The sequence below is a fragment of the Lissotriton helveticus genome, chromosome 3_1 (assembly GCF_964261635.1).
Source record: "Lissotriton helveticus chromosome 3_1, aLisHel1.1, whole genome shotgun sequence".
In the NCBI taxonomy this organism is placed as follows: domain Eukaryota; kingdom Metazoa; phylum Chordata; class Amphibia; order Caudata; family Salamandridae; genus Lissotriton; species Lissotriton helveticus.
Genome location: NC_136061.1, coordinates 1,973,686,892 through 1,973,713,416, shown reverse-complemented (window position 1 = coordinate 1,973,713,416; position 26,525 = coordinate 1,973,686,892). Strand labels below are relative to the sequence as shown.

The 26,525-nt window shown below is 46.4% G+C and overlaps 1 protein-coding gene across 1 annotated transcript in view; it reads right to left on the bottom strand.

Moving 5' to 3' along the window:
• Positions 1–26,525, bottom strand: part of SNRPA1 (small nuclear ribonucleoprotein polypeptide A') — a 78,868-nt gene that overhangs the window by 44,162 nt on the left and 8,181 nt on the right. The window contains exon 2 of the mRNA XM_078683098.1: positions 5,483–5,630. Coding sequence (XP_078539224.1) covers positions 5,483–5,630 — 148 coding nt within the window. The remainder of the gene's footprint in view (positions 1–5,482; positions 5,631–26,525) is intronic.

The following is a 26,525-nucleotide window of genomic DNA, read 5'->3' as shown; positions in this document are numbered from 1 at the left end:
CCTCTCAGTGTCTAATGCTGTACTCTTTCAGTATGCCAACAGGGACAAAGACATGCGCGGTACAAAACTCTGTTCCACAAAGAGATCAAACTCCCGTTCGTTATTTTAATCCTGGGTCCTCAGTACTGGTGGACCCAAAACTGGATAACCAAGTAACAGCTGGTCTTCTCCCATGCTGCTGGTGCCGTGGATTCTCTTTGAACTCTTGACAGCAGACTCCATCCGTCATAGAGAAAATTGCCTTAGTTCCAGACGCAGTAAACAGTGTCTTATCTCCTGCCTTCACACTGAAGGTTGCACCTGGCTATTGGTATTTCAGTCCCGTGGAATTAATACTATGCACTGCAACATTCAGAGTTTCACATAACAGTAATAAGATTAGCTTGATAAATTCCTGAAGGCACGGACAGGCATTGACAGTAGGCAGTTGATCCTAAGGTGTGTTCTCAAGATGTGTTCCTTAATCAACAGGTGTTTATCTCCAGACCTGGTGTGGCCGCCTCTTCAGTCAGATCAGTCTTGAACAACAGCTGACTACTCGGGCCAGACTTTGACCACCTCTGATTGATAGGCTCATCCAATCAGAGGGTCTGCTCCTTTTGCATCCCGAATACACCTCCAAGCAAAAACCATTCATGGCGTGTTCAATGTACGGGTAAAGTATGCACAATTTACCTCCATGTTTTCCTGGTACTAGCCTGTGCAAATCCCTAAAGAGGAATTTTAATTAACTCCAGCCCAGGAGGCACTGACCAGTGGGGGAGGGTCCTCTTAGCAGAGTTAGTGCAGCGAAACCCATATAAGAGCGGAGTGTATACCCCAGCCCACCAGGCCTTTCCAAGGAAATGGAGAGGGGCACTGGGAAGCTGGGAAGTCCAGCAGAACAGCTCGCATTCCTCACACTGGCTCAGCTCACCATTCTTCCCCAGTACACCCACGGGCTCTCAACCACACATCAGGTAGACAAAGGCAACAGTACCAAAGGCATGGCAGACTGCACAGACTTGGTCAGGAGGGTGCCTAGGGACTCACCCCTCCTGACTATCGATTTATTGCTGCCACCACTGTCAGTCTAACACAGCCTTAATAGAGAGGGCAGTAGCCACTCTGAAAAATAGGGGTGCACTGGGCATGCCCCCTCGACCTCTGAGCCAAGCTCTAGGGTCTCAAACCATGTAAACAGGGAGAACCTCAGTGGACATGTAGGATTGTCATGCTCACTGAGGTAGGGATCTAGAAACCAAACAGTAGCTTTTGAGTGACTTGCCTGGAGATTAGAATAAGGCAGGGGAAGCACTCTAGACAATGTGCATGCCTCCATTTACACATGACGTTATAGGGTTAAATAAATAACATTACTTTGGTGTTGGTCACAGATGTCTGTCGTGAGACGCATTGTTGGTCTTTTGTTGTGTGCCGAGGTGTCGGTCAATCGGTTGCGAGGCGGCGTCAGTCCATCGGTTGGAGGCGGAAAATCTGATAACTGGTCCCGATTACTTTTTGCACAATAACAACCAAGCTGTAGAGCTCTGCAATGGCCTACAGTCCAGTTACCAAGCCTTGCAAAATATCAAGACCCATACAGACTGAACATGGGGCATTACAGACAGCATGGGAAGAAGAGTACTTTGTTGATGCCCAAAAGAGAAAGCCACCCGTTTGCTTCGCCAGGAGAAAGTAAATGTCCGTAAGCAATATAACTTGGAACGGCACCACAAAACTCGGCACTCAAGCTATACTTCGAGTTTCCCATTGCAAACAAAACTGCATTCTGCAAAAGTGGCATCATTAAAGCAAATGCTTCTTTCCCAGCAGAAGCTCTTCCTTTGCCAGATGAAGGAATCTGAGGCGGTTATAGAAGCATCCTTCCAAATATGCTACTTGCTTGCCAAATATCAAAAAACTTTTCACGGAGGCAGAGCTGGTGAAGAAAGGTTTCCTTTCAGCAGCTTAAACTTTATTTGAAAACTATATTAATAAAGACAGCATTTTAAAGGAAACTAGTGCATTACAGCTATCTGATTCCACATGTGCATGCACAATAGAGGCAATGGGTGGCAACTTCCACAAGCAGGTGATCCAAGCCGTCAGAGCGTCAACGCTCTACAGCATTGCCATGGATGAGTCCACAGTTATAGGTGATGTGGCCCAGTTATTAGCCTGGCTGAGGTATTTGGAATTTTTGCCTCATTCCAAAGTAGAGCTCCTGAGCCTTCTACCACTTCAAGGGCACACAAGAGGAGAAGATATACTGGACAGTATCGGCAAATAGTTTGAAACACATCATATACCATTGGACACTCTTGCCAGCATCACAACAGATGGGGCTCCTACCATGGTAGGCCATGACAGAGGTTTTGTATATCTGCTTAAAAAGAAGCTCAAAGAACAGACTGTTAGACTACCACTGCATTATTCACCAAGAAGTGTTGTGCGCAAAGTTAAAGCACAGAGAAATGAAAAACGTCCTAAAACTTGCAGTGGAAGCCCTTAACTACAGACTTTAAAGCAATGATGCAGGATTCAGATGTTGAATATACAGACCTCTTGATGCACACTCAAGTGCGGTGGCTAAGCAAAGGGAAAGTTCTGGAGCAGTTCATTGCTTTGCTTCCTGAAATTGAACAGTTTGTACACAGTAGAGATCAGGCATTCCCAGAACGAAAGAATGTGAAATGGCTTATAATGATCCATTTTATGTCAGATCTACTCACACACTTCAATGCTTTTAATTTGTTGCAGCAAGGCAAGCAACAGCTTGTGTGCTCCATGATGAATGCTATTTATATCTTTGAAAGTAATAATAATAATCCACATTTGTAAAGCGCACAATCACCCGTAAGGGTCTCTAGGCGCTGGGGGCCGTCGGGAAGATTAAGCAAGCGAAGCTTTGAAAGGAACACACTGATGATGCAGACTTCACCCACTTCCCAAAACGGTTGGCTGCGACTCAGTTTTCCAAATGCACAAGAAATGCAGTCAATGCTAGACCGTGGTGCATGTCTCGAGGGAATTTCTGGGGAGATTAAAAGGCGTTTTCTCAAATCAGAGCCCTCACCCCTCTGTTCCGGTGGGCTGAAAAGCCCTGGATGGAGAGTACACGAAATGTTAACGTTGTGGAACTTATTGGCATGAAAAGGGCACAAGCATTACATGCAGCACAATTAAGCTGTTGAAGCATCTTTAGGGGCTGGCTCCAGAAGAAATCTGGAAAATTGTACCTTCTGACAAATTTCCTCTTCTTTTTACAGTGGCCCAGTAAGTAATTTGCATGTCCAGCTTAGCATACGTTTGTGAACGTTAGTTTTCGACAAGGGGACTGCTGAAGAGTAAACTAAGAAATGAGCTTACAGACTTGCATCTGGATCTCTTAAGACTTGGCGTTTCAGACAAAGTACCAGATTACTGAACACTAATCAAGAGACATTAAGTGTAAAATAAGTTCCAGGTAGATCGGTCTTTATTTTTTTGACTCACTTAAACCTGTGCTGCATCGGGCCTCTGCCGAAAATCCGTTTAATGAGAATCACCATACAATGCCTCTTAGGATTGCTATTGTCGGATAATAAAAAGCCATTATGAAAATGCCCTCCTTGTGGCTTTGTAGTTACATCTGCTTTCCAAATAAAGCATTGTCTAGTAATATTTTGAAAAGGCGCAGATTTGTTTGTTGCTGCTGCTCTCGCAGGCCCAACCCACAGGTCCATCGGTGAGGCCCTCGGCCACAAAGCAGACTGTAATTTTGCCCCCTTACCAAAGAGAAAGTTTGCGAGTACCCTTGAGTTAGATGAAGCCACAAAAAGCAACAACATGTATGCTTTTTAATAACAAGCACTGGCAAAGCCAAGGCACCCGGCTTCTACTGTATGAAGAGCTTTGCAGTTATGAGAGAACCACATTCAGCAGGAGGAGTCTGGAAGAGTGCAACTAGTAGGGCTGCAGACCTATGACCTGAAAGGATAGCCAGTAAAGAAGCCGTTTCTGCTTCAGACTGATCTGCACTGGCTGTGACAAGTCACATACTACTTTTCCACACATCAAAGCATCAATGGCACAGTGTAATTATTGGTAAAATGTTGTGGCCCCTTACTAATCATATTAGGGCTCACAACAGACAGTTACAGAGGTCTGTAGCCAGAAACTAAACATCGGAGTTCACTCCTGTCAGTCTTTGGTGATATGAAATATGCAAAGCGTGACTAGAACTGGAAAAAAGATCTCTAAAGCAACACTGCAAGCAAAATTGCTCCAGAGGGTGACATAGGTCAGCACGATACATCAAGGACCAAGCAGCAATCCAGAGATAACATAAGGAGGAATAAAGATCTTACAGGAAAAATGTTCATGCTACAGAATGATACACGCAGTAAAATAATAAAAAATAAAAATATTAACCCTTCACTTAACAGCTTCAAGCTACCACACAGAACAAATGAATCACAAATAGGCATTGTTGGCAGGCCTTCAGACGGTGGCACAAGTGTTCCTGTACCTTAAAATTTTATAATGACTTTCCATATTAAAGTGTGAACATTTTCAATACAGGTGGTGAGGAACGCCCATAAAGAGATACAAAGCTGAATGATTTGAATTTGTCAGATCCTGGTAACACAGGTTAGCCTAAGAGAGGGTAATGTCTAATCCTTTTGCGACAATGGACAAACACCATTCAGGGTGGACCGTTTTTTTTTGTTGCTACGAGGGACTACTGAACGTAAGGGCTTAATTACTAAGGGATGCAAGAAAAAAAGGCAAGAGTCCTGCACCCGACACACTCCAAGATGTTTTAATGTGTTGTGCATTTAAGGGCAATATGATTGAGATTGCCAGCAGGGTAGAGTAAATTAAATGGCCAGAAAAGGCACGTATTGTGATATTACTTCATTTTTACCCTGTCTGGGCATTGAGTGCACTTCATTAGTACCGGTTTTACACCCAAATATAGCAATAAGAAAGAGACATGCGACTAGGCAACCTTTGTAAAGGGCCTTCCACTGCACGGCAACACGCATTGCTAGAATTTTTGTAACGTTTGAGCTAGCAACAATTTTTTGGTTAAAATCTACAGATTATGCGGCAAATGCAACAATTCTAGAATTATGCTAAAAACTCTGGCCGCACAATCGCATAATACTAGTGACCCCGCCTATTTGCCATGTTCACTGCTAAAGCCAAATCTTGCCAAATCTGGCCACCATACTGTAAGATATTATCAGCAATTTTAAGGAAATACAAGTTTAGAGAGGAAAACCGCAGTAAGTAATAAAAAAAAAAATCCGGACAGGAAAAAACAGTGGACATTAAATGACTCCAGTCTACATTGTTGCAATATATGGGGAGAAAAAAAAAAATCAAAAGTGTATTCCAATATTGCAACATGGGGTGTTGGAGGGGGGGGGGCATGGGGTGGACAGAACACAAGAGAAAACCAGTAGATGCCCTACACGCATAAGTAGTGGCATGTCACAACAATAGCACTTACCATATTCTATTGTTATTCATCAGTAATGTTTTAAGCCTCTTCAACAAAGGAAATCCTTCAACTTTCCGGATTTCATTATCTGAGAAATCAATTGTATCAAACTGATCCAAAGTTGCACCCAAATTTTCAATAACTGGAATCTTGTATCCTGCAAAGAAGAAACGTAAAGGTTACCTTAAGGAAGTTGGGTTTTAGTAAAAAGTCCATACTACTTAAAACCAACTGAAGATTACTAATCCCTCGTTGCATCCCTTCAAACGTTTTCATTGTTCTTGTTCTCTAAGTTGAGGTCTATAATTAGAAGTCTTATTCGGGAATGGCATTGCTTAAGTTGTGGTTTACAACTTAATGGGAAACCAGCAATACCCAAAAACCTACACACAATATTTTTCTTATATTCTAAGGGATTCATCACTACAGACATGTAAATGGAGAGAATACATTTTGATAACTTGTTCAGTTATAGTACACATAGGCACTTTGTAGGGATGCCATCAAAAAAACGTCGTAGGTAGCAGCAAGGCTTTTTATTTTTGGGAAGGAGGGAGAGGGGGCAAAATCAATATATGTTCAGAAATTAAAACAAAAACTAACATTTATAAATGCAAAATGTGTGGAGTATAATTCCCCCAGCTCTAAGACTAGGCCTGAGACAACACCCAGTGGACAGCAGTGGGTAAAGGTGTGTGTGGCAGGCAGAGAAAGGGTGAGAACAACCATGTGGATAAAAAAAAGGACAGAGAACAAGGGACAGAAAAACAATACAAGGGACAGAAAAACAATACAAGGAAGACAGTAGTAGGCAGAGAAAGCACACCAACCACCTGCACTGTTTCGAAGAGAGCAAGACAAAGACTCCCCATTCACCGCCACAGCTGGAACATGGTAAGAAGAGGGCACCTACTCAGCTTTGAATGGCCGGCTAAAAGTAGAGGATAATACTAAAGCCAATACTACTAATCCCAGAGTTACTGGTGTTTCTGGGTCTCGGTAAGCAAACATACGGGATGCGGAGAGCAGAGTCCAAATGAGATGGAATGCAAGAAGCATAGTGAAGGGGAAAAAATAGAAAAAGTACAGATGTAGGAAAACAAAGAAATGGGAGTTACAAAAGAAGGGAGGTATTAAAAAGAGGAGTGGAAGATTAGGAAACAAGCATTGGAAATGCAATAGGTCTCGCACCATTAGAGTTAGTGCTTTTAGAATTGTTTATGGGGGTTTTTTTGTAAATGTTTAGCATTTTTGTTTCCTGTAGCCAATGCTAAAGAATTACAAATAAAAAAAGCCATAAACATTTCTTAAAGCTCTAACTGAAATGGTCTGAGACCTATTGCACTGTGTGAGGGTGAGGGGTTGAGGGTGAGTGAGGGTGAGGGTGGGTGAGGGTGAGTGAGGGTGAGGGGTTGAGGGTGAGTGAGGGTGAGGGGTTGAGGGTGAGTGAGGGTGAGTGAGAGTGAGGGTGAGTGAGAGTGAGGGTGAGTGAGGGTGAGGGTGAGTGAGAGTGAGGGTGAGTGAGGGTGAGGGTGAGGGTGAGGGTGAGTGAGGGTGAGGGGTTGAGGTTGAGGGTGAGGTGTTGAGGGTGAGTGAGGGTGAGGGTGAGTGAGGTGTTGAGGGTGAGTTAGGGTGAGGGGTTGAGGGTGAGTGAGAGTAGTTGAGGCTGAGTGAGGGTGAGTGAGGGTGAGTGAGGGGTTGAGGGTGAAGGGGTGAGGGTGAGGGGTTGAGGGTGAGTGAGGGTGAGGGGTTGAGGGAGGGTGAGGGGTTGAGGGAGGGTGAGGGTGAGTGTGGGTGAGGGTGAGTGAGGGTGAGGGTGAGGGTGAGTGAGGGTGAGGGTGAGGGTGAGTGAGTGTGAGGGGTTGAGGGTGAGTGAGGGTGAGGGGTTGAGGGTGAGTGAGGGGGAGGCTGAGGTGTTGAGGGTGAGTGAGGGTGAGTGAGAGGTTGAGGGTGAAGGGTTGCCAATAGGTCTCGCAGTAGGAAAGTTGGAGCTATTACAATTGCAAATAGCAATGCCTTTTATTTTTGTTTTAATTTTAAAAACATAAAGGGCTTTGTCATGTACAAAACCAATAGCTCCAACTTTCCTACTGCGAGACCTATTGGCAACACCAGTGCTTGTTTTTTTTTTAGTCAAAGCAACACACGCTCTTGCGTACATGCAGGCACACCACCCAAGAGCATCTGACATCTCTGAGAAAATATGTAAGTACATTCATATTCTGTTCACAGTATGTTATGGTCAGGCATGTCTGAGGACATCTTAGGGCCAGGCATATGAAAGAACATGCATATGTTAAGGTCATGCATACATCTGAGAGGGTTCAGAATAAAAGACAACCTGTCTTCACGATCTTGGGACATCTACTGGGCACGTGACCTTCCTCATCGCCTCAACCCTCTGCATAGGGGCTAAATACAAACATCTAAGAATTAAGCAAGTGCAGGTCATGTTCATATGGTGCATAAAAGGGATGTCACATGGAGTGTGGCCTTAAGGCTGTGAAGTAACTGCTCTCATAGAACCAACATGTGTGCACATATAATAATGGGCGTTTTCAGGGTGTGGCAGAGGGGTCCCTCGAGGGCATTGTTCTAGGACCTCATACTTTCCACTATTTAATTAAAAAATGTAGGATCTCGAATTCACACGCACACAAATTAACACATTCCACTTGCAGGGTGTTGAATTTGTGATAACTTAGGGATTGTGAGCGCATCCTGAGATGTATGACTTTTGCTTGAAATAAGATTACACACTGTCCTATTTTCACACAATGGTAGGCACTGGCTTTGGTTTGCTTCACTTTGATGAATGCCGATCTGAACGCAGTGATACAGAGCGAGTTGCCCAGGATCACACAACTGAGGCAGTTCCTCAGAAGTCTGCCTCTGCAGCAAACCCCCTGACCGACACAGCGTAGATCTTGTTGCAGTGACAAACAGAGCTCTACAGACACGTCCCTGTATATCTGGCGCAGCGCAGTGCTGTGAATTAGATTACACAAAACGGAGGGGTGTACGCGTGATTGGGACAGTAAAAAATACAAGTGCTTTTAAATGACATATTTACATGAAACATAAAATGAGTATCACTGCGGCGGGTAACAGTAAACCTCGGTTATTCAGCGCCAAGAAGCTCCAGAGGTGAACGTGCAATTAGCAAACATGCATGTTACATTCACGTTTACATGCACGAGCAAATGAGGCGATCTGCCAAAAATTTAAAGATTTTTGTTGAACCTCGGTAGTCAGGAGTAAAACCAGCATCATCTCCCAGTCCCGCCACGTTCCTGCCCCCAAGCAAACCTCTTGCTGTAGCAGTAGCGCCACTCCAAGAGACCTAAGAGCAATGCAGGCAGAATGAGAGAAGACTGCCACATATCGGAAATGTAAGATTATAAAGGGACCGCGGAGCCGAATGGGAGATTTGACATGGCGTGGAAGCCATCTATTTCACTAGACGGCAGTGTAAGCGCCTCTGTCATCTGCAAACACCCCGCCCCCCAACAATCCCCTTTACAATCAAAGAAACCTAACAGTCTCTGTGAAGTCTGAGAGTGAGTCAGGGACGCATCACAGCATCACGGGCCATGAGAGACGGAACGCAGGGGTAAAATCTGCACGGAGCAGAGGCAGGGGAGAGGGGTGACAGGGCAGCATGTGACGGATGAGGGGCCGCTAGCAGGGTAAGGCAGATGGAAAAGGAAGGAGAGAGGGGTGGAATAAAAAGGAAAAGAAACAAGGCGGGCAGGGGAGGGGGCGGAGCGGGGAGAGCGGCATGTGGGTGTTAAGAAGCCGGGCCAAGATAGCACAGAGAGCAGACAGTCAGTCGGGAGAAATGCACAAGGCGGGCAGGGGAGGGGGCGGAGCGGGGAGAGCGGCATGTGGGTGTTAAGAAGCCGGGCCTTTGAAGTGAAGCTAAGCTTCACTTCAAAAGGTGTCGGAGGAATGCGGCTGACGGCGATTGCGGCTGTGCACGCGCTTTTAAGCTCAATGCACATGCGCATTGAGCTTAAAAGTCACGGGCACTGCAAGGAATCGCCACGATTCCTTGCTTCTTAGTTAAAAGTTGTTTAAGCCGCAATAGGCTCGCAAGCTCGATGCGCATGCGCATCGACAGGCGAGACCTAAAAAGGAGTTAAATAGTACAGCAAGTAAAGGAATGAGGAACGAAAGAGAAACCAGAGTAAATATAGGGAAAAGGAAAAAAAGAATAGCAAATAAAACTAGAAAAGAGGAATTAAAGAAAATTAGACTGATGGCAAAACAGAATGCAGAAAGGATAACCAAACGTGCGGAACAAGGAGAAGAAAGGATAAGTGGCCAAGTATAAAGGGGATAGAATGGAAATAGACTGAAGAAATGAAGACAAATAAATTAGCGTGTACATGGATAATGGAGTAATGAAAGGATCAAATGAGAAAGGACAGACAGATTAAGAACTTCATGAAAAAGTAGGAACAAAAGAAAAGTGAAAAAGTAACAAAAAAGCAACGTTTAAGGAAGGAATGGCAGAGGTAAGAAATATGGCCTAGCAGAGTTATTGCGCTGTCAACACACACACACAGAGCCCCCCACACACACAGAGCCCCCCCTACACACACACAGAGCCCCCCTACACACGAAATTAATTCAAGTATAGATCAAAAGATGTTAATAATCCATTAGCATGCTGCTAGCACGTTAGAAATGTCCCCGGTGCATTTTGAGCTGTAGCTCATCTTCAGGGGGGTTTTCTGAAAAAAGGTACAAAAAAACTATATAACGTGTTCCAAGAGGGAATGAGTCAGTAAGATACCGAGGGGTATCGGTAAGTGCCAGAAAATATGGGGGGACTTCAACATGGCAATGTGTGTAGGTAAAGGTGACCAAAACAAACATACACAGAGTGCACACGAATCAGTGATTGTGAAACTAAGATAGTAGTGGAAGAAACCCGAACGATATAAGGAGTATGGTGGGTATTAAAATTCTACTGGACAAGGCTGTCTCGAGCCAGACATTAGTAAAGTGAAGGTGAAAAACGATTTGCTGGTGCGCTAACGAACACGAGCTGTGAGCTAAACATAAGGTGCTTATGGAGCGTTGGTGCAAAAACACTCATATGTTAGGTGACTGAATATGTGGATGACAAATAATGTGAACTTGAGAGTTCAAATACACCAACGCAACATAAAAGTGCAAGTGCCTAGTCGAATACGCCGTCATCCAATCACAAACGGAATTGGAGTTCATGCCAACATTCAATGGGCTTCGTGCAAAACAAAAGTGCTCGAGGGTGATGAGCGATACGTTAAGGCGGGCTGCAGGTAAATGAAGCCTCTTACTTCAACAGGGTCAAAAGTGGGTCACACTATCCTTATTTTGTGAGCGGATTTACACGGTAGTATCAAATTTAATGGTATTAACATCACTGTCAAAAATCGAGTCTGTGTCATAATTTTGTTCCGTTTTATTTAGGTTGCATTTGTTGGTTTTAACGGAGATCATTTTCAGTTTAGGGGATCATCTTGTAACTGTGGCCACACCTCCTTTAAATCCCCCTTCTTTGCATCTTCATACATGTGCCACATTTCTCCGGCACCATCATATAGTCTGCCGTCCATCTTTTCTCCCTCTACTTTAACTTTCCCTGCAACCCACAGTCCTTAGTTAAATTTATGGCAAATGTGTTACACCTTCCTTCAACAACCTACATTGCTCTTGCTGTCCTATTGGCCCGGTACTGCTCCTTTCTGCTTCACGGGGGGTGTCTGGATAGGTGCAGATGGTACTTATGTAGTCCACACACAGAGCCTTTTTTAGGTCGAGTGTGAGCCAGCACGCAAGCGCTGTCTGCAAGACCTTGAGTACTTGAACAAGCATTGGCATAGCCAATAGATCTCGCCTTTGGGACCTTATAGGTATTTAGATATGCAGCACAATATCCTTACTGCAACAACATTAACTGTTGCATGGCTAAACACTTATAAGGTCCCAAAGGCGAGACCTATTGGCTATGCCAATGTTTGTTTTCTTATGGAACGCATTTCCTTTAACCCTCCGTCTGGATCTTCCTATATGCTTTTATGTCTTCATTTGTGATAGCTTATCAACATTTAGCTAGTGGTATGTAGAAATACTATAACAGCAAGCGGATATCTTCTCCACAGTTACCAATCCCTTGTTCACAATCTAGTAACCTACTTTCACTATTGAAGTCTTTGTTGTTGAACTCACTAGCCCGTTGAACCCCCGCTAAACTCGATCCCTTACCAGACATATATGGCAATGACTTAGCACTGTTCTTTCCATTCCTTATCTGTAAGTGTAATTGTTCTGTCCCAGACCATCCAGACTATGTTATATCTTGCACTCCTGTGGAGGCCATATTACTACTTTTACTTTCTTATTATCTTGTTGGTGCTCATAATTGCAGTAGAGTAGGAACACTTGGCAGAAGCGCTTCAGTATCCCTCCCACTCTCCTCCCCCTGATACATCACCCCATTACCATACTTCTAATTGCCCTCATGACCTTCTTCTAACTCTCTACTTCTCAGCCCCGTCCCAACATGCCCCCCTTCAATCACGCACACATCCCCCATGACTATACTCACTCCAAACATGGCCATAACTCCTGGACCATCCCCAATCTGTCTAAAAATGCTAAGAAAAACTTCAAACATAAACTAATCATTCGTTACCCTGAAACACTTATTGTCGATAACTACCTCAGCCTCTCTTCCCCCATAAAAAACAACTACATCTTCTATTCCAAACGTCCCTCCGAATGGAAAAGCATTTTCCTACGCCAGCTCCCAGTCACTCACTCAATCAAAATTCCCAATGGATTTAAATGATCCACTACTTCCTCCCCAATTTTTCTAGGTGAAATCGACATATCCATCTTCAAAACGGGTTACATCCTCATACAAGCTGCTGAATCATACCTCGCCATCTTTGAGCACCACTTCAGCACCTTGTCTCTCCACCTAGACAAAATTATCTCTAATCCTCTGCATACCCAACCGCTCAACACCCCTGCTCTCTCCCTTTCCCCCTACCCCACTCTCCCCCTCCCATGTCTTCCCTCCTACAAACACCATTCTTCCCACTCCCCATCCCGTCATCTATAGTCAATGCCATCTCCCAACCACGGTCACCCATATATTCTCTCCCTCCAAAGATCCTCCCTCTTCCCGACATCCCCACTGCACACCCCCTCTCCCAACCACTCACATTCTCCAATGACCTGTACCCCTCAACCCCTTCTAAAATAACTAACCCCTATCCTCCCGGACACCCCCAACCCAAATTCCTACCCCTCCACCCTGGCTCTCAGATCGTACCACCTCCGGCCTCACCTTCACCCTCTCCTAATCCTCCATCACAACCACTGAAATTCTCGCCACCATTAATCGACGGAGTCCTACTTCAAACCCTTTGTTCCCTCATAGGATCTAAATCCACATCCCCAGAGTTCTCAAATCTCTTGTCCTCCATCACGCCACCACCCACGGCTAATAGCCTTTTATTTTTTTAGAGTTTTTTGTAGCGTGAACTAGAACCGAACCAGTTATCAGTGCGCTTTACATAGCACCAGTTACGTTACAAGAGGACACACTTTCATTTTAGGCACGGGGAGATGAAGTGATTTGCCCAGAATCACAGGGGGTTTTTGGTGTCGTTACCGAGACTCGAACCCAGATCCCCAGGTCCGAGGTCGAGCGCCTTAGCCGTTAGGCCAACCCCTCTCCCCTTGATGAGTAGAGCCTTAACTCTACTCATTCCACCACCATTGACATCACACACCCTACACACAATTGCCCCCTATCTGCAACTAACACTATCCATTCCCTCTCATCCTCATCTTTAGAGATCCGCCTCTCCTCTATAACCCTGACCCTAAACAACATTGAACGCAATCTCTCTTTACTGACGAATGAACTCTTGACTTCGAGAAGATGTTAAATCCCTCAGCCCTGGAACCTGACTCATGCGTGCAAATTCCACCACCCCAACTGCAAAATTTCCACCAACTACAATAGTCACCATTGGAATACCCCACCCCACCCCCACAACCAGATGTCTAGTCCTCGCAGCACCTCGAGCCACCTCTCCATCCGACCTCTGCAATGCTTATCCTAGTACTTCAGTCAACAACCCACCTCCAACCTACTCCAACATCCGTCATTCTAGGTACCAACAGAATTGCCGCCTCTCCTGCCTCCCCAGAACCCCTCCACAACTCACCACCATCCACTCCTGGCCTCCCCCAAAACAACCTCAAACCACTCGCCTGCATGCTTGTTAACTGTCGATCTGCCGTCTGACACACCACTAGAATCTCCTAATCTATCCTTAGCGAATTAATTGACACTGCGTTCCTCACAGAAACCTGGCACAATGATACTTCATCCTCCGAAAAGACAGACCGACAGAATTGGGGGGGGGTGGCGGGGAGGGACCCTGGCCATAATCTTCAAAAACGAACTTTAGCTCTCCCTCGTTAACAACTCTGGCCACTCCACCTTCAAATACCTTGAAGCTGAATTTAAAGTTAAAAGGTACCCACCCTATTAGTTTACATACTATCTACCACCCTCCTAGTGAGCCACAACCCTTTATTGAGGAACGACTTGATGACACAATCTTCAATATCAGAATTAAAAAATCTCTTCCTTGGAGACCTCAACCTCCACTTGAATGACATCAATGATCCCACTACCACCCTCTTCACCAACCTTCGAGATCAATGTCCTCAAACAAATATGTCAGTCCCCCACCCACACCAAAGTAGCCATCCTGGACGCCACCATTACCAACAATGTCTTGGCCTTCCTGACCAACATCATTCCTATTGACTGGTCCAACTACCACCTCATATTGTTCACTATTGCCTTCACGCCCCTCCCCCCCCCCCACTTAAATTAAATCCATGAAATGGACCAGAAATTTAAAATTATCCCTCCTGATGAGCTGGAGTACAAATTCCAAGCTCAACTACTCCTCAGTCCTCTCACAAAACACAAATGAGTTTACGGATCACTTTAATAAAGCTGTCACGGATGTCGTAGACCAATTGGTCTCTCCTAAACTTAAAACTCCAAGAAACATCCCTTGCGAATCATGGTTTAACCTAGAACTTAAGAATGAATAACGCTCATTAAGACTGATGGAAAGAACCTGGAGACAGCATCCCTCCCACTCAAACCCGAGTCAGATTTTAAATTAGTAGTTCAATCCCTGGTCCTTTCGCGAATGGATTACTGCAATGCCATCCTCACCGGAATCCCCAAGGTCCACCTAGCTCCACTCAAATCTGTAATCACATTTCCCCAGCTCTCAAAACTCTTAAATGGCTCCCCATCGAAGGCAGTTCCGCCAACAAAAACGCATGCATTTTTAGTTTATTCAATACAAAAATAAGCAGTGCTTAAGAAGCAGCCAATGATCCTCAAGCAGCCACGTCACAGGGAACACAGAGAACGTGATCACTCACAAGTCACACTGTATCATAATCAAACAAGAATTCAACGCCACCCGTTATACAACGGCGGTCAGGATAGAAATTAACATGCGGAGGCCACGCCTTTCATGTCATATTTCACATGCAACAGGTGTGGCTTTATACAGTAAGGAGAGGTGGGCCATGGCATTTGTGAAGGGGTACACAAGCGAGGTGTTACCCTGTACCCTATTGTGCTGGCTGCCTTGGGGTACCCCCGAAGGTTCCCTTTAACCTGACGTACTCCAACATTCCACAGATGCGTTTCTCCTTTTGATGCTCCCCGAGGCAAGAACAAGAGTCTGAGTGGCATCAGAGTAGCACCCTCTTCCTCCCTCCCCCACCACACACACACACACACCTCACTGTCTGTCCTGCGCAGCACTGCAAAGGCCTCGGCTGTGGAATTCTGCAGCTTCGTGATCCCCCACTGCACACCACACATTCCTGCATGTGACCATAGTTGACAGGGTGCAAGGGCCTCCCCTGCACTTAAAGCAGGCTGACGGGAGGGTCAGTGGGCACGGCGACCACCCGCCTTCCGACCGCTTGCAGTGCTCTCCTCCGCTCTAAATCCTCATTTCCAATGGCAGACCACCGTTTAGCATAAACGGTGACATCAGCCAATGAAAGAGTGGCAGAGCTTCAAGTCCCCTTCTGAAAAATTCTTGCTCACAGGAGGTCTCGCAGAGTGTTGCGATGCAAAGTTTGCATAAGTATTGCTAAGGTAAGTTAATCAACTGAAGTGACACAAAAATCAATGTTGTACCTACACTTCCAGGCTGCTCTCTGGAACATTTTTTTAATTCCCTACACCTGAACTCTGCTAGCCCCGTTCAGGACAAGGGGCAGGAAGGGACATCTGGGCCCACAATCGTCGGGGTGGAGGCCTTTTGCCACTGCTGACCCAGGGTGACAAGTACTTTATAAAAGACTTCCACTACACATTCCATAATGCTTGAATGCTCAATACAAGGGGCCTCTGCTGACTAATCCAATTATTCCTATGCTTGTTTCTATGCCGCCCTCACCCCCATTTCGTCCATGCTCCCTCTCAGGAGTTAGAGGTAAGATTTATAGGTACAGCTCGTACTCACCTTTGATCTCCTCACCAAAGGTTTGGTCTTAGCACTCATGCTTTCTGGCCTAGGCCTGCTCTGTCTCTCACCCACTTCGCAAGAGTGACTCCCAGCTGCTTTCAGCCCTCACAGCATCTCTCTGGTTGCAGGGAGCTTCCTGGCAGCACACAGTCTTAGGGCAGGAGCAGAGGCTTCCATAAGTGGCCCTGTTCCAGTAGTTGCTTGTGGGTCGTGACTTAGTCTGGCTGGTACTTGGAGGCTCTTCTTGAAGGGTACAGCTACATGTCCGCAGATGATTCTTCGACGCAGCAGATGCCCAGCGCTATATTCAGCATACAGCGTCTTGAGGCAATGACCCAGATTCTTCACAAGGCAGCACCAGGTTACCTCTCGGTTCACTTAAATGTTCTGGATTAGTCCAGACTCAACAGCACACTTGGGCAGTGCCTCAGTCACGCAGTCCAATTGAGGAGCATACAGACCACCAGCAGGTGCTTATCCTGGCTTTGGTAAATCTACCACTCAGGAACAATTCTCCCAGTGTCTTTGCAGCTACGACGGGGTAGGAGACTAATACTGCACTGCATGGCTCGGCAGTATGGTGATCATATAGTGCCCTTGCTTAGTGACTCCCATCAGACAGACTCTAGGCCAAGGTCCACTAGGACAGTGTCTTCTAGGATTGCCTCCTCCTGCAGGGTTGAGGCTTCTCTCTCTTGTTTGCAAGCAGAATGTTTGGGCACCCAGGACAGTCCAAAAATTCCTCCTTTTAGATAAGACTTCAGGTGATGTTCTTTGTGGTGATGGCCTTTGTCATGTTGTAGAAGCATTGTAGACCGTCTCAATGTGGAGTACCCATAACAGAAGTACAAAGTAGTGTAAGCATGCTACACCTAACTATTTGCACCCCTTTCTCACATTTCAGGCAGAGAGACAGGAATCTGTGACCCTTCAAAGGCTTCCTGGCCATAACAATGGATGCTGTAGGTCTCACCCTGCACCCCTTGCCATTTAGCTGAAGGCAGCTGCAGTCAGAGTCAATTATAGCCAAAAGTATCAGAAAGGGCCCTGGCATCTCTAAAGAAAGCCTGTCTCATATATCATGTGGTGTTGCGCCCTCCCATTAAGAGATGCCACCAATACACATATGCTGTCTGGGGAAATGAACCTTGCCTATACCTTGTTCTCTAATCCATGCGGAGTGCTTCCAAAAAGGAAGCCGCAAACTTGTATTATTAGTGCATAGAACACCATCAATCCCATTACACACGCACAGGTACAATGCATGGAATTTTGGCAGGATCATAGATTCATCGAGAGCAGCAGAACTTTTAGATGAATGCGCCTGTAGGTGCACATCCATGTCTCCCAGTTCAACAAGCACTGGCGTTGCCAATAGGTTTCGCATTTGGAAAGTTGGAGCTATTGGTTTTTGTAAATGACATTTTATATTTATATATCGTTATTGGCATTGTCAATAACAATATATAAATATAAAATGTCATTTACAAATCCAATAGCTCCAACTTTCCAAATGCGAAACCTATTGGCAACGCCAGTGCTTGTTGTATGTGTGAGTAAGTTTGTGTTGGTCAGAGGGGGGTGGGGCAGACATATTTGAGGTTGTGGGAGAACACATTTGGCTACTATATGGCTCCTCATACAGGTTCTCAAGCTGGCACTGCCTCCATCTTTATTTATTTTACATTTTGTTATTTTACATTTTGTTAATTTGTTAACTGCCACTGCACGCATTCTCCTACCTCGTGTGTGTGTGTGTTTTTTTTTTAAATATGAAACACTCCAGGTACTGCATGCTCAAATTGAGCCTTTTTGGATAAACATCTTTAGGAAAAATCAGAGAAAATGCGACGCGTAAATAAAACACAAGCAAAGATAAAATGATGAAATACATACTTCTTTAAAATGAGAGCATTAAGCAAGAGGAAACGATGTATGAAAATATATAGCTTTAAACTTGAGACATAAAAACACTTTTGGTACAGAACAGACGTGGCGCTGGGGAAAAATAAAATACATTGTTTTCAGTGTAACACTACCTACCTCGCTTTGCACAGAGAAACTTGATGTGCCACCCATACACAAAAGAGTGTACCCAGCTCTCACAACGAGACATCTCTGATAAACCCGTTGCTCTGCAGAGAATGCATTATCGCGACAATCTGTCACAAGGGAAGGAGGTACCGAGCCAGCGTGAAGCCAGCAAAGTGGAATCTGATCAAACAGAAACTGGCTTTCGGCATTGCGTGGGCGGGGGTCGCATTCCGTTGAGGTGTGAAGCAGGCAGGCGGCTCGGGAATCAAATGGAAAGGGCAGCTACACTACAGTACTAGTCTAGGGAAATGCAAAGCAGAAAAATACATGCAGTCACAGGAACTGCTTTAATAAAAATTTAAAATAGCACGTTATTAATTTAGCGTTTAAAGTAAATACTGAGCAGATGTGGCGTAAGAGACGAACCTGCCAGTTTTTGAACTGGGGAACCAGGTTCGAGTACCGGTTACGGCTCAACATCCTGTGATCCTGTGCAAATCACTTTATTTCCCCGTGCTTTAAAAACGCCATGACTTTGTGCAATGTAACTGGTGCTCGGCTAAAGAGCTTTGATGCTCTCGGGCTAATATACCACTTCTCTGCTATTTCTCAGTGTTGTAAATAAAAAGGGTTGTTACTGCCCAGTGCAAACTTCGGGAAAGTGAGTCGTGATTCAAACATCTGACTGCAGTTCACCACATACCTCCGTAGCGAGCGTTTAACTCCCCGAGACGTCCCGCAGCAAATTGCAAATATAAACAACACCCCCCCAGCAGAATGCGACAGCTGACCTTGAATGATGGTGCCAGGAGCAGCGCTGTGCTTATGGACGTAGAATTAGAGTTCAAAGACTGTTGCACTGCTAGAGAGTGAAACTGAGTGAGAAATGATGGTGAGAAAGGAGGACGGGAGGATATCAACAGAGATGGAGAGACCGAGTGTTGGAACAGTGAGAGTGAACCGTGAGAGAGAGGAAGAACAGATGGTGAAAGTTGAGAGAAAAGACTAAGATAAGATGGGGCAGAGAAAGGCGTGAAAAAGATGCAGAAATATGCTGAGGGCGGTGGAGAGGAGGTGGAAAAGAGGAAACAGTTAGAAGGGCAAATAAAAAAGAGAAAGCATGTGGGGAGAGAGGCAGAGACCATGGAAAGGTGGGGTAGAGGAGGAAACAGATAGGGGAGAGCTGGGTGGGTGAGGGTGTGGCGTAGCGGACAGAGCCACTGACTTTGGAACCTGGGGATGGAGAGTCCATCCTTCTCGAGCAGGAGTCAATCCCTATCGAGGGTTTGAATGGGTAGGGAACACCTTACTAAACAGAAGGGGGCGTAACACCAGAGCTGCTTACTTTGGAGCTGGGGATCCAGGTTCGAGTCTCGGCGTCGGCTCAACATCATGTGACTCTGGTCAAATCACTTAATCTCCCAGTGCCTACCAAAAAGGAGTGTGGCCTTGTTTAATGTAACTGGTGGTCGTGTAAAGCGCTCCAATACCTTCAGGTCGAGTTTGCGCTATATATAACTGCATAAAAAAAAACAAATAATAAAGATGAGGGTTTTTGCATAGGTCAAAAATATTTTCGAGAAACCCTGACGTGCATTTGCACCAATGTAAACTCACTTCCGTGTGCATGACGCTCACCGGCGGTCTGGGTAGGAGGACATGCCTTGGCATAAACATAAGATTGGAGAAGGTACTACAAGATGTGGGTAATCACTGTGTCACTGAGTAATCGTGCCCTTTGCGGAACTGCGTGCTCACTGCGTAGTGCGAGGGGGCGAGAGCCAGCATGTACTGGTTGCTCCGTCCTAGTTAGAAAGGCAGAGCTTGGGGTTAAAGGTGCTAGAAGATGTTTCCGAGTTCAAGCAATGACGCCTGTGCCTCCCATCCGGTGCCAGAAGGTGAGCTGGATTGGCATGAGGTGATTATAATGCGCAGAACGTCAAAATATTGATAACATCTATGCTGCAGTGCTAGTGCATTATCATCGCTGCGGAAGGTCACAGTGAGGGATCAAAAGAAAAAGTCCAAAGTACTGGGCTGGAAACCGTGCCTGGCACAGGAAGGATGAACGTTATGAGTGCCCTCCTAATCAAATAGCAGAACATTATCCCAGGAATCCCAAACTGAGCCACAGTTGTTCCAGCCATTACATGGATAAACAAGCATTGGCCACACGACACGGCCAGAAACGAAGCCGAAAGAAGCTTTTAGGGGCGGGGGGAGCAGATCCCTTTGAAGCACGGCCTCGCGGCCGTGAAGAAGTGTGAAACAGCAGGGTTGTTAATTAGGGGGGAGGAGAAGTGAGCACTGGGGAAGCAACAGATGGCTTAGAGGGCCCGAAAGTGCAAGCAATTCTTCTGCGACATATTATTCTAAATTCTTAACATCGCTGTATTGAGAGAAGGCAGGGGCTGGAGAGTGAGGGGGTGGGTTGCCCATATGGAGTGGGAGGGGGGTGGGCTGCCTGCTGGGAGATGCGAGGATGCGAGTCAGGGAGTCACGGGGCCTGCGGCCATAAGGGGAGGAGAACTGGCTGCGGGAATGCGTGCGAGGGGAGAAGTGTGGCAGGCAGATGCGCGGAGGGAAGCCGGATGGGGGCGGGAGAGCCTGGTGGGGTCAGGCGGATTAGAGAGATGCTCGTGCTTGTGTGGTCACGTGACCCGCTTTTGTGTTCACGTGACCTCACATGCACTGTGAAGAAACCGCAGTGGTTTCACTAGTCGATCAAGCCCTTGAATTTTCGCCTATTCCATTCGCAAGCGAATGGTAATAGGCGAAACCTAAAAATTCAGTTGCTATAATTCACCAATAAGGTATGCTGCCCCCAACTTGCTCCACACATGAAACCTGCGTCACTATGACAGTGTGTTTGGTGTGCCCGTCACGGTTCAGAATGGGTTCAAAGGTAAATGCAGTTCAGGTGTCAGAAAAGTACATTATGGAGGTGGCATTTCAGTTCCCAACTTTTTTTTATTTAATCTTCCTTTTTCCCCAGGGGTGGGGATTTTTTGGTCTGAGAGGAGATATTTCCTATGGGGACAAGAAGTCTTAGGGCATTATGATGCCGGATGGTTGGACCACCGACCACAACTGCAGCAGTCAGTAGACCGCCGACATGCAAGCGGGCGATCTGACTGCCTCATTAGGACGCGATCACCGAGATGACGTTGGAAACGCTGCGGGGGAATGCTCTGAGCATATAAAAGGGCAGCAGAATGTGCCTCAACTGGGCAACACCACCTTGCACTGTGCGGGTGCACTGCATGTGCCCCCCAGTGCCACTTTCAAATGTCCACAACAGACAGGGCTCTGATATCTGTTTCAGACTAACTTTTCATGGCGGTGTTCACACCATGAAAAGTTTGTCAGAAAAGGAAACTGTAATCCCGAAGGCGGTGCCTGCCTTGGCATCACCGCCATTTTGGAACGCATCTCCGACCGCTGCACCGTCAAGACTTCTGATCCTGGCGGAGGCGGCAGTCTTGCATCATACAGAAGTGGGTCTTACCACCAGCATAGTAATATGGCAGTCGGACCGCCACCAACGGCCTGTCTGTGACTGGACTGCCAGACATCCAAATCAGACCCTTAATTTCTAGTTTGCCTGAAGGACAACGAAAAATTTAATTAGAGAAAAAGGGATATGGCTGTGGCTGCCTGGAGTTCACAGCAAATCAGGATTGCTTTGACAAACACCATCATCAGGAGAAAGGTCTGACTGGAGGACTGGATTAGAATCTAAAATGGGTCTAGTGAAGCATTAATCCTGCTCCCCAAGAAAGTATTTCTTTCTACTAAGGAAGCAGCATGGGCATGTCATTAGCTGAAGGCTTTGTGTTTCCACTTGTGGAGTAATTGGAGGGTGTGTGCACAGTTTGCAGATTATCCAGAACAAGGCCATTAAATACAAATGCACACCGGTCCCTTAGAGCAACTCCGAGGCTGCAACTGAGGCAGCAGGACAACACACCTTACCCACAGTGTTTGGTAAAGAGGTTGAGGAGTGGAGTGCCGGTCATCTTGGATTCGTGCCCAAAGCCGTTTTCATCCTTGTGGGCCTTGTATGTATCCCTCACTAGCCCCATGGATCTTGGCTCAACCCATCTGTCACACAGCCCTCGCCTTATATATTTGCTTCCTTTTGGCTCACCATGGGCCTTGGACAATTGCTGCCCTCCTACAGGCTTCAGCTGTTAATTGTGCAAGGCTGACAATTACATGTCCTTGGCTCACACATGGTGCCTGGCCCCTTTCTTCGGTGGCTGGATATGAATCAGAATGTTGGGGTAATGAATCTCTAAAAGACAATGGTTTTGTGTGCCCCCTTGCAGGGCTGCCTTTGTCACTGCAGAGATTAAAACCACCCGATTTAGTCCCTCTGTCTCCCTTCTACGCAGAAACTTGGCCTAGTTACAATCTTTATGGGACCTCTCCCTCTTTCACACACATTCAGTTAAGACAGTCCAGCAACATCTTACACTACAATTGCAGCACTCTTCCTTCCACCTTATTCTCTCCTGAAGTCTTAATTATATCTTTAAACGTAGTATTTCCAAAAGAGAAAACGCAGCATAGTAGTTTTTTTTTTTAGAATGATGCTATCTCCAAGTGATATCTTCAGACGACCACGTTGCATTAGTGTATCCTTAAGATCCTCCATGAACGTTATTTCCTCTGCCTGGAACCTGCTACTCCATTGTTTCAACAAGCATTTACAATGCAATGGTTTTGCCTTTGTTAAAGTTAGAGCTATTGGCATTGCTCTTGACATTATTTTTATTTATGTTTTTTTTAACATAAATAAATGGCATTGTCATTTACAATGCCACTAGCTTTATCTCTCGCAAATGACACACACAAACACACACAGAGCCCCCCCACACACACACACAGAGCCCCCCACACACACAGCCACACAAAGCTTCCTACACACACAGCCACACAGAGCCCTCCACACACACCCACACAGCACAAGCGGGCAACAGGGGCACACGGAGGCACAAGCAAACCACTTCCGTCGCGTGACGTCGGCAAAAGCCAAAGAATCTCGGGAACGCCCCCGAATCTGGTCCGGCATTGACGGACAGGCCCCTCGTCCAATGGCTATGCTCCATTTATGGAGCCAGCCAATAAATGACGAGGGCCGACCCAAACCCACACTACAGTTCTCATTAGGTTTTCGCCTGCGCGAAAAAGTGTTGATATGTTTAATACGTGTTTTATATGGACTAGGGCACGCTAAATCAAGGACCAAACACATTTTATGACAGAGTCAGAGTGGCAAAATACCCTCTCTCTCCACACAATCAACGAGACTTCATTACACACACAAAAATGTTATTTAAAGACCACGCAGTCAATGCATTTCCTGACTCGTTTGGACATTACTCCGCTTTATTTGGTCTCCAGTTTTACCCCAGTGTCTCTTAGCCCAGTCTGGGGGGAAAAGTATTGGTCGGCCTGGGTTATATAGGGCTCTACATAGCTCGGTGCCACGTGAGAAGCTTGACATTGTTGGTGCCTCTCATTTCATTCTGGGACCTGTAGTTTCTTTTTTAACCTGGCAAAAAAGTACTTAAAAACCTCGGCCCGTAAAGTGCTGTTGGTTTAAAAAGAGCTGTGAAGCTACTCGGTAGCTATGGAGTTGTCTGACATTGAACAGTGGTATTCTCTTAGATCCAACTCGATTGGTATATATTTTACATTAAGCTGGATAAGGTGGGTCCCTCTTTTATTTAAGGTACGATCTCGGTATCTTGGTAAAAGTGTGAACGCATAAGACACCACTGCTTACAAAAAGTTACTAACAACATCAATTAACACGTACGCCCCTTTTCACTTTGTTGAACAAATAAAAAAAAAAAACAATGTGCGACGCCCAGCGCGAAACGAGAAGGGCATATGCTGGGAGTTTACCATTCCCTCCTAAAAGAGGTGCAGTATGTACCTGCTTTTCACAGACAGACTGTCCTAAAACCAGCGCCGCCACTCCCCTCTCCTCCCACTGCCGGGAAAGTTCTGCCCACCTTAAATTTGCAACAAAAACAAAAATCATGTAGGAAAAGTCGAGCTATCCTTTTGGGGACCAAGTGGTGTAAACTCACCCCAGTCATTCAGCCTCGGCGGCAGCAGTGGGCGCCATGCTCCGGCGGGCAGCAGCCACGGGAGTGTGAGCGGCGCGGGACGTGGGGCCCTGGGAGGCGTGTACGGGTTAAGCAGACATTTGTGTCATTCTTGCAATGTTTACTCACCTTTCCCGGCCTCAGGTTACGTGATGGAAATATCTTACTGCCGACACACACAGCATGTACGAGGCGCCTGGAGTCACAACATGTGATCCGGGCTCTGCCTCCTTTACGGCGGCCCCGCCCACTGCACCGCCCGCCCTAACCCAGACGATAACGACGAAGGCGGGCACCGTATCTCCCAGCAGCAGGCGTAGAGCCCTGTGTTACTGTACAACACCCCTAATTTTTTTTTTAAACGCTGGATGCATGCCCCAAAATGTTCCCCTAGTAGGGGTATGTATAGATATCAATGGTGCAGCAGGTGCAGAGGCTAAAATGAACCTATATATGTTTGCAGTACTTTCAACCCAAACAGTGGTCACGGGGCCAATTTCCCTAGCTTGTATTAGGTCCCATTGGCCATTACTTAGCCCCTGATCTAGGCGGGAGGACATAGCTCCGATACTACATGCTTTTCTTTGTTCCCTGTATGCATTTAAAACCCGCCAATTTTCGGGCACACATTCTGCTTTTGCTTTTTGCTACCTCCACTGGAAGATTTAGGCTGGTGTCAAGCGAGAGTGGAGTTGCACTTTAACCTGCACTGTGTTGAATCGAATGTGTACAGCGCCTCGAAACTCTGACGCCTCAGGGGTCCTTTTGGAATACGAGGCCGCTCGCTTCCTTGCAGAAGTGCAACGCCCATTGGGTTGAAATGGCTTTAGCCCATCAGCATAGCGGTCAACTCAGCCGCATTTGACAGGTGTCACCCACGTTTAGTCATCTACTTTTCAAACCTACGTCACCCTCTTAATCGCCAGATGTCACCTGCATAGTGGAGGCAGCAGCTAGGAATCAGCTGCCACAGCCTGGGCTACCACAGACTCCTCCAAAGTGTCCCCTCTGGTCTCGGAGCCCATTCCATTTAAAGTTAGAGAAGGCAAGGGAACCTCGGCTGTACTAGTTCCTATTGCTTGTACGGCGTCCATTTCGCCACGCGTTGTCTGTTTAATGGGTTCACTTAATGTGTCAACAATCCACCTGTCCTCTTGGCCGCTCGGCATCCTGGGAAGGGTGCAAACGCAACAGAGACCCTGCGGTTATCTCATAAGAATGTTCTTCAAACCCCCCATTTTGTTATGTCTCGCTGACACTACATTTGCAGAGGTGTCATAGAATGTGCTCTTTTAGTTTCAATAACTCGCTCGAAAGCACCGCTAATCTGCTCGCAGTTCAGGTGGCACGTGCCAACAGTAACTCTCTCCAAGTCTGCACTTCCCATTCTTTTAAGCATTCTACATACCTCCGATTAGGCAACAAGCGGGAGGGGGCGGGAAAGGGGGGTGGAGAGACGCAGAAGTGCCGGCAATGCCGGACCAGATTCGGGGGCGTTCCCGGCTTTCGGCTGACGTCGCGTGACGTCGGCAAAAGCCAAAGAATCTCGGGAACGCCCCCGAATCTGGTCCGGCATTGACGGACAGGCCCCTCGTCCAATGGCTATGCTCCATTTATGGAGCCAGCCAATGAATGACGAGGGCCGACCCAAACCCACACTACAGTTCTCATTAGGTTTTCGCCTGCGCGAAAAAGATGCGCAGAGCGCATCTTTTCGCCAGGCAAAACCTAAAAAGCAGGGACATTTGATTAGTGTCCCAGTAGGGGCTGGAGGATAGCCCTCCTGGTCAGAAGAGACGTCTGACACACAGCATGCTCACTTAAATGTGAAACTAGCAACACCAACCAGACCACACATTAAATACGTAGGTCTCCTTACCTTTAATAATCAAAAGGCAGACAGCTATGGGCTGCTGTGTCACAGTATTCCGATGTCTGCCATGCCCTTTGTGTTAGTTGGGTATACACGTGTAGGTTTTCTGGGGGTATATCATCTTATTGTGCAGATATAGCCAACCTCACAGGAGGGAACTTTCTAATTCTAGCGACTTCACAAAACAAAACTGACTCTTCAAGTAAGGGAATTCTACTTTCAATATAACCACATCTGCAAGTAGTATTCGGAGGCACCCCAACAGTGATAACTGTAGGAATGCCACTACATCGCCGCAGGTATTTGACAGTGAGGATGCACATCACTGGCCGAGAAATCCCCCCCCCCCCCCCCCCCCCCCAAGTCCACGCCTGTATGTCAAGCATTAGAATTCCTTGGGACGACACTCACTTAGGCAGACAAGTAAAACT